At 34.8% G+C, this 9,369-nt stretch overlaps 1 protein-coding gene across 2 annotated transcripts; it reads left to right on the top strand.

The window, feature by feature from the left end:
- Nucleotides 1–1,396: 1,396 nt before the first annotated feature.
- Nucleotides 1,397–9,155, top strand: LOC145004119 (disease resistance protein RML1B-like). Of its 2 annotated transcripts, none has more exons than XM_078963014.1 (12): nucleotides 1,397–2,049; nucleotides 2,862–3,984; nucleotides 4,082–4,150; nucleotides 4,672–4,896; nucleotides 5,006–5,767; nucleotides 5,863–6,454; nucleotides 6,549–6,646; nucleotides 6,727–6,819; nucleotides 6,915–7,043; nucleotides 7,132–7,209; nucleotides 7,678–8,162; nucleotides 8,888–9,155. In XM_078963014.1, the coding sequence occupies exons 1-12, from the start codon at nucleotides 1,601–1,603 to the stop codon at nucleotides 8,982–8,984; spliced, it is 4,200 nt and encodes a 1,399-aa protein (XP_078819140.1). In that variant the 5' UTR covers nucleotides 1,397–1,600; the 3' UTR covers nucleotides 8,985–9,155. The 2 variants fall into 2 exon arrangements, with proteins under 2 accessions (XP_078819140.1, XP_078819141.1); XM_078963015.1 differs by having other exon boundaries at nucleotides 6,921–7,043.
- Nucleotides 9,156–9,369: the final 214 nt, after the last annotated feature.

A 9,369-nucleotide genomic window follows, 5' to 3' on the forward strand; every position in this document is an offset into this window, starting at 1 on the left:
AAGTATGGGTCATTACACTTGAGTCTTCAGATCGCTTCTCGAGAAGCAGTTTTTGTGTACGACTGTTAAATGATGTGTAGGTGACTTTTCTTACGTCCGAATCAAAGTAGATTTTAGGTCAACTTGTCTTAATAAATAGACATTTCCTATATTAATGTAACCCTAATACAAAAAATATGTGTAACAACAATTATTAATCAAAATTTCTCTTTATTTTGTCTAGACATGCATAGCTCAGTTTAAAATTTTGTGTGTTCTTTATTTCTGTTTGTATTTTTAATTGTGATGTGATTTTATTTTGTGTGTTTATGAAATTCCTTAATTTTATGAGTTGTTTCGATTTGTCCCATACAAGTGGAAAACACGAAACTCAAAGAATATATGATTAGGACTTATCCTCTTGAATTTATTTTGATATCTATTGCTCCATAGGCTAGATGGCATGGTAATATTTTTACCATCGGTATGCGAACTTGGCTACCTTTATTGACGGTAAACACTACCCCACAACTCTTTTTTAGTCGGCGACATTATACCGACAATAACCATCCACCGACGATAAAGTGTGAAGCAAATGATGCATGTTTCATTCTTTCTTTACTCTCTCTCTCTCTCTCATGAGAAGAGAGTGAAAAGAAGCCACATCATTATTTTAACCAATCCGCTAGGTTGTGAAAATGGTTTTTACTAGTGAATAGGTGGTGAAGAAGAGAGAGATAGACACAAACAAATGTTCCACCAATCACAACACTCGTCTTCTTCCACAACTGGTACTACACCACGAGACACTGGTACTACACCACAAGACACCCACCCATCTTTGGAGCGGTGTTCACATGTGGCTTTCTATGCCACATAAGACATCACGTGTAGGGTGATGCCCCATACCAGAAGGTCTTATATTTATCAATAAACACCACGCTCTAACCTTTTTAAAAATAATAAAATAAAATAAAAAACGTTAATATCAATGAGTTGGATATGTCATGCTTTCAGCACGACAACATTCAACCTTAGAGTTCAATAATTTTAACTTTTTAAGTAATGCAATAGTTAACATTTTTGAAAATTATATAAAATAAATGTTAGCGTTATTTTATCATTATTTGATCTATGCTATTAATTAACAAAAAGATATTATTGTTATGTTTCTAATTTCATAATATTAAAATAAAAGTTATGAGTTATGTATTATTAAAATAATAAAAATATATATATATTTTTTATATTTGAGTGTATGGTTAAAATTAAAAAGTATATGACTTTTAAAATCATTATTTTATTATTTAGCGTGTGTTTTTGTTATAGTTGTGATCCTGGTTCTAAGTATTTTTATTAACTTTTGTATTTTTAATCAGAAAATATAAAAATAAAATGTAAAATGAGAAACCATATCCTCTTGCGTCTCGTCGTTTATGGTTTAAACGGCAACTAAATGCCGGATTCATCGTTGGTGACGGTGGATGAGAGGAAACAACAAGAATTCTCTTGTTGTTGATAACACCAAGTTTGATTTGCTTATTAGAAAGACCACGGCGTTTGATTTTTTCATATTCAATCCCCGCAGACTTTATCCGTTGCTTCCACTTCTTATACTATCATGGCTAACGGCTGCAGTTATGACGTGTTTCTAAGCTTTAGAGGCGAAGATACTCGCAATTCTTTCACGGATCATCTCTATGCGGCATTAGTGCGAGGAGGACTTCGCGTTTTTAGGGATACTGATGAAATCAACAGAGGTGAAGAACTGAAGCCGGAAATTAGGAGAGCAATCATGGAATCCAGGGCTTCAGTAATTGTCTTGTCGGAGAATTATGCAACTTCCACATGGTGCCTTGACGAGCTTTGGTTGGTTATTGAACAGCGGAGGGAATGCAATCATTTTGTTTTACCTGTTTTCTATCATATTGACCCCATGGATGTTAGAAAACAAGATAAATCTTTTGACATAAAAGTGCAAACTTCTACAAGGTGGACTGATGATAACGTGAATAGGTGGAAGGCAGCTCTTACTGAGGTTGCTGATTTGAAGGGCATGGTTCTTTCTGGGTATGCTTTTATCTATTACTTATAATTTAATGGTTAATGAAAAAGCATCCTTATTGATATATAATATTTTTCTTATTGTTAGTAGTGTGAAATTCCGACAAAAAAGTTGGTTTAGCTCAAAATTTTGACTACGTAGATTCCTTTTATAACACTGATATGTTGCCTTGTAGGGATTATATATGACTGAACTCTTGATCAAAACAACACTGCGATACTACACTTTCTCACAACAAAATTTCTTCTAAATTCTTAATATATTGTTTCACGTTATATTTGACCTAATCACTTCATCAACTTATCTTTGTATCATTTAAAGTTTTGGATTATGCAAGATATGCGGGGAACACTAATATAATGGTAATTGTGTAACTTTTACTTTTTTTAGCAAGGACAAAACGGAATATTACATATTAGGTGGGGAAATTTAAGTCTGCTGCTGGAAAGGGTATAATGGTACAACCCTGAAGTTTATCATACATACATGAAAAACATTAGAGTAGTTTCCAAAACACGTTTTGGCTGATAGTTTATACCCACATATCTAATATACTTTGCTTAATTTGTTTGCTCACATTCCTCGTTTTCTCTGATATGTGATCAAGCTTTTATATTTTCTTCTATATCATCATACTCTTCTAATGTAATTTTTGAATTACTATGTCTCTAAAAGTATGAACTATGATTGAATTTAAACATGCATTAGTTGATTATACATGTGTAATGCTTGTTTATCGCCCACAGTTTTCTTTGGTTGCATCAAACAACTTAAATGCCATGTGCTGAACTTGGTCATTTTCCTTCTATTGTTCCAGGCTTGAAACGACGTTTTTGGCTGATATCGTTCATACAATTCACAATAAACTAGATTTCAAATTGGTTAGTCTTCCACAAAATCTAACAGGGATGGACACTCGTCATAAAGATATCAATTCCTGGCTAAAGCAATCTGAAGAAGAATTTTTGGCAATTTGTGGCATGGGAGGAAGTGGGAAGACAACGTTGGCCAAGTACATTATAGATTCAAATTGGCGAACTTTTGAAAACATTAGTTTCCTTGAAGACATAGGTAGTAGATGCAAAGATTCCCGTGATTTATGTGAGCTACAGGAAAAACTTTTGGGAGACATTTTAGGGGGCAAGAATAGAAAAATACCTAGTGTTTCTCATGGTATGTGTAAGATTGAGGAAGCCTTACAAACAAAAAAAGCACTTATTGTTCTTGATGACATTGTCGAACAGGGCCAGTTAATAGCTTTACTTGGGAATAGCATGATTAATACACAAAGCAAGATTATTATAACAACAAGGGTTCTAAATACCGAAGAATGGCTTGGCCCCAGATCTTTGAGGTGTCGAAAATACAAAATGAAATTATTGGATGACGATGAATCACTTGAGCTTTTATGTCGTCATGCATTTAGATCAAAAATTCCCATGGAAGGATTCGAGAAGCTCACAATACAAGCAATACGTTATTGTGAAGGGAATCCACTAGCTCTTGAAGTGTTGGGCTCGTCTTTATTTGTTAGTGCAGACATACCAAAGACAGATAACATCCTTCACTGGAGAAGTACATTGAAATTATTGGATAGAGAGATTGATTCTGGAATTCAACGTATACTCAGGAGGAGCTATGAGTCGTTGCCACGTTACTCTAACAAGGAGTTGTTTTTGCATATTGCTTGTTTCTTTATTGGCACAGACTTGGATTATGTGGTAAAGATATTAGAGCATGATTACTCAGCATTATCTGGGATTAAAACCCTAACTAATAGATGCCTTCTTTCTGTGTCACCAAACAAAAAAGTAATGATGCATCGGTTACTCCAAGAGATGGGGAGAACGATAGTCAATGAAGAATCTCCCAAAGACCCTGCAAAACGTAGTAGAGTGTGGCTTAATACGGAATCCTATGATGTGTTAAGAAAAGGAAAGGTGAGATGCGTAATATATACAATGTGGAAGCCTATTTTTCCTTTCGCACGATTGCTTTTCATCTAAAAGACTAAAGCTTTGTCATTTTTATGTTTAGGGTTCAGAAACAATGGAAGGAATGGCACTTGACATGCAAATGTTAAAGGAAGAGAAGAATGTATTCAAGGTAATACATTAGTTAAAAATGATGCATTTTCTTTATATGTAAAGAAAAAATTATGAAGATTTTCTTAGTAGATCATAGTTCGTGTAATTTGTCTTTTCTCTTTTGTTTTTGGGAGGGGGATTGTGGTAAAATATATGTTGATATTTTTCTTTGATGGAAAGTTTGTAGACCCTAAATATGTATACCTATTCCTCACCAACTTTGTTGGAAGGATGCAAGTGTGGTGGGTGTAATCAAGTCAATAGGGCACCAATCTTGAGCTCGATTCCACACTAAAACTTGATTGAAGCTCGAGTTTGATGTAGTAATCAATACTTTCGAGCTCAGCTCAACTCGGTATAGTGCTACCTCTTGTCATGCTGGAGATATAGAACACAATGTATCTGAATTTATCTCAGTAATTTTCACTTTACAGCGAATCAGGACCTTAAGCATACTATCATGACCCTTAGGGTATGTTTGGTGCATTTAATTATAGATATGAGGTAATGATACTAATTCTTTTTTTGCTAACTTTGCAGATTACAGAGCTTATGACAGATTCGCTTAAAAACATGGATAACCTGAAATTGCTCCAGCTCAAATTTGTGCAAGTAACCGGATCCTACGAAAACTTTTCAGAACAACTAAGATGGCTCTGCTGGATTGGATTCCATTTAAGAACCATACCTTCTGATTTATTCATGGGGAACTTGGTTGCTTTAGATATGAGCTATAGCTGCTTGGAAGTCTTTGAACCACCCATGGTAGGGAACTATATATCCTCTTCTTATTTCATGGCCTTTTAACTTCTCTATTTTTATGGTCTTTTCGTGGATTTACATACTAAGTAATTCTTGTTACTTTTTGCAACAGATTCTTCCATTATTGCAGATTCTCAATCTTAAAGACTCCCACAAGTTACTCGAAATCCACAATATTTCCCGACTCCCTAATCTTGAGACTCTGATTCTCTGGAACTGCCACAGTTTGGTTCATGTTTGTGAAACCATTCAACAGCTTAAGAGTCTTGCTCTATTGAACATGACAGGGTGTGAAACATTGTGGGAGAATTCATGGAAGATGCAGCATACAAATCCGTTAAAAGAGCTAAAAGTTTCAACTTCTGATGAACGAGTTAAAGGACTATCTACCTTCTCCTTGCCACCTTCATTACAACGGTTATTCCTCAATGACTGCTACCTTGAGAGTACTGATTCTTCTCCTTTGTGTTTCAGTATTCAATCGTTTTTGCAATACTTGAATCTAGGCAATAACCTATTCGAATTCTTGCCTATGTACAATCATCTTAAAAATCTCCGTGTCCTTGACTTGACTTGGTGCTTAAGACTTAAATGGATTCTATGTCTTCCAAGTACACTTGCAGAATTGTATGTATATTACTGTAAGTCATTGGAGAGAGTAACTTTCGAATCATGTCGATTCACATTGCAAGAATTCGGCTATGAAGGCTGTCTTAATTTGTTAGAAATCGAAGGATTTATTAAACTGGTGCCACTAGTCAAACTTGATGAAACTGATTTGGGACATTTGAAATGGCTAAAAGAACATCAAAATCATAAGGTGTGCCTGGTTGGAGATGATGAGCTCACCAAAGGCAGAAGTTTGTGTATCCAGGTTTGCTGTTAGTGTCTCTAAAAATCATCACAAAGATACAAACTGCAAAGTTATTAATATATGAATGCCTGAAATGTGTTGTGTGTGTGGTGCAGATATTGTATGAATTCAACATAATGAGCACTTCTCTACCAGACATAAATGATCCTAATATGACACCTGATTATATATCAGAATCCACATCATTGTCATTTAACGTGCCTTTGGGACCGAAGGATAGGAGGCTTAAGGGATTAAACATAATTCTCAAGTATAAAACATCAGGTGAGGATTGGGCATGGTTCACTAAAATCACCACTAGCAATGGTGTTGATTTGATGTATAATCCCATAGTCTTTGGCAAACCTGCATCTGGTGAAGTTGGTATATGGTTAAGCTATTGGCCAATTGGAAACACATTGAAAGTTGGAGATAGAGTTAATGTTTCTACCACTGTGATGAATGGGTTGGAGATACTCGAGTGTGGTGTAAGCCTTGTGTACACACATGATGATGATGAGGTAGTAAATGAGATCTTGGAAAATGACATGGAATGGGTAAAAATTCTTGGTGGAGATTATTCTGGATTTCAACTAAGAACAGGAGCATATTATCTTTGTCGCCGTGATTTCTTTGAGTTTATCGAGGTTGGAAGACTGACTCCTGATTGGTTTAAGATTTTAGTTGGTGATACCGTTGACTGTACAGGTATACTCTTCTTTTCAAGCTAATTCTAGCCAGTTTCTAATTATATTTTATGCCACAAATTAAAGGATGTTTCTCATATCACACATTGTTGCAGAGATACGAGGATGGAGAAAGACAGGGAGACCTCAGCAGTTGAATCAGTCATTTATAGAATTGAAAACTGTTAAATGCATAGTCCATGCTTCTGAATCGGTAGATTTTTGTTTTAATATTTTGATGTTAGTTTGATGATAAACCAAGATTTGCTTATTCGTGTTTATCGAAACAAACAGGAGCAAATTTACAAGATTGGAGAGATGTCAAAATCATCTCATGTTGGTAAAACTTTGGGGATCCCATCAATGATTTCTGCTTCTGCATCAAAGGTAATTTTACATCAAGCCTAATAATTAAACAGAAAAGAGCTTAGTATTGTCTCACATATGAATTTTACCTTCTCCTCAACTTACAAATTTACAAGCAACAGCCTGAGGACACTGTGGACACGTCTAAAGCGTCTATTACTGAAACTATTGACTTCACATCAAGCTCACTCAAGGAGTCGATGAAATCTGCCACTAGATCTGAATCTAGTGTCTCAGAATCAGAGGTAATATAACATCATCGAGAAATGGTTCAATCATTCAGTGTATTTGATATTTACCCTTTCTGTATTTGCCAAATATACAACCAAACAGTCTGTGGAGATCACATCATCGAGCTTACTCATTAAGGAGATGAAAGCTGCCACTGAATCTGGTGACTCGCCAGCAAAGGTAAGTAGAAAAAAGAGTAAATTACACGACTGGTCCCTATGGTTTCGGGTAATTTGCGAATTTGGCCCCTAACTTATTTTTTAACTTGGAAGATCCTATTGTTTGCTTTTGTTACGCATTTGGTTCCTGTTTTACCTAAAAAGACTATTTTTCACTTGATTTTTTAATTTATTTAAATAAACACATCCCCAATCCCACCCCTCACGTTACCTTACCTATCCCACAATTTTTTCCTATTTAAATAATAGTTTTTTAATGTAAAAAGGGACCAAGCGTGTAACAAAAACAAACAGTAGGGATCAAGGCGTAACAAAAACAAACAGTAAGTCCGAGTTAAAAAAATAAGTTAGAGATAACTCATGCAAATTACCCCAAACCATAGGGACCATTTGCATAATTTTATTTGCTAAAAGAAGGGTTACAAAAACATGTATTCACCCACTCCACTTGTCTGTTCATAAATTTCAGGATCTGTTGGGTCAACTTCCAGTTGCATCTTCTTTGAGCACAGTGGCTTCTCCATGGAAAAAGTTTAGCTGCTTTGATGTTTACTTGAGTTGTGACTACATATTTACCACTCGATTCAAAAATCATTTGTGTGATGGGTTAGTGACAGCAGGAATTCAAATTTCCCCATACTCTCTTCATTTCGTATCTGGAGGTGGATACCTTAGAAACTCCGAAGCAAGGGCATCCATTGTTGTATTGTCGGAGAACTATGCAAGTTCAGTTCGGTGCTTGGATGAGTTACTGTTGATCCTTGAGAGAAGGGCAAAGTTAAATCATTTTGTTTTACCTGTGTTTTATGATGTTGAAGCCTCAGATGTTAGGGGACACCAGAGACTTTTTGCATTACGGTGGTATCAAACTTCTTCTACATGGAAGGGGAAGGTGGATCGATGGAAGGCAGCACTTACAGAGGTTGCTAATTTGCCCGGTTTCCATGTTTCTAGGTACGTTTTATCTATTACTTAAGGTGGTGTTTGGGGTGATGGAATTAGGGAAGAAATGAAATCGTTCATTCCATATAAATGAAAAAAAAAAACTATTTGTTTTCCCAAAATGGAATGGAATGGACCAATTGTGATTTCTGAATGAGTGATTCCTTAGTCCTTACATTTTATTAATTTTAAATACATTGTTAATAGGTTTATTCTTTTTCTTCGACCACATGAAATAGAATGAAAATTGCAATATTTTTTATGTAACATTTCTAGATATACCATTTGTTTTTAATTTTTTTTCTCATTTAAATCGATGTCAAATTTTTATTATTTTGAACATAAGAAAAAACATCACTTTTAGTCTCACTTATTTGGGGTTTAGTGACCTTTTATTATGCTTAAGCTATAGTATTTTAAATAAATGTTTGTTAATTATGATTAAAGCAATATATAAAATAGATTTAAAATTATATACTGTATTTACATATAATATAAAGAATTCATACAAAAATGCTTTTAATTTCTAGATAGCAAGAATTAAAAATGTTCATGGAATATAATGATTCATTACATTAGCTTTTGCTTATTTGATTTCCTTGTATATTCCACTATTTCATTATCCCCTTCCATCCAACCAAACAGGACATAAGTATTGCAAATGAAGTTATAAATTGATGCAATATACTCCTACCCTAAGAGACTTTCTAAATTTAGAATTGACATCATTTTTCCAGGAATAATGAGACGTCTGTTATTAGAGAAATTGTTGGTACTGTGGGGCATAAACTCTATCCCAATGCATTTAGTACACCACCACATCCAACCAAATAAGAACCAAGCGGGATGATGCGGAAAAACCAAGATGGCTGCAGCTATTTGTGAGTCAACGGAAATAACCATTTCCAAACGATGAAGATTCAAAGTGAACAGTTATAGATTGTGATTTGTTTCTTATTATGTAACATTGTATTTTTTTCAAGCTAAGTTTTACGTTATTTTACATTTTGTTAATTTTATTGTGCTAGCTGAATTATGGATCTATAATTTAATGTTCGCCAAACAATGGGAAAAATTAATTTCGGAACAGGCCGACGGTTTGCTGCAGCCATCAGGACAGGTTTGTAGACCATTGAAGAGACAATGCCACGAAGGAATGCGTAGAAGCATGTCTTAGAAAATCTGTAATATCTGATTGTAGGCATGACTCGGTCTCATG

The sequence above is a fragment of the Lactuca saligna genome, chromosome 7 (assembly GCF_052625555.1).
Source record: "Lactuca saligna cultivar CGN05327 chromosome 7, ASM5262555v1, whole genome shotgun sequence".
Classification (NCBI taxonomy): domain Eukaryota; kingdom Viridiplantae; phylum Streptophyta; class Magnoliopsida; order Asterales; family Asteraceae; genus Lactuca; species Lactuca saligna.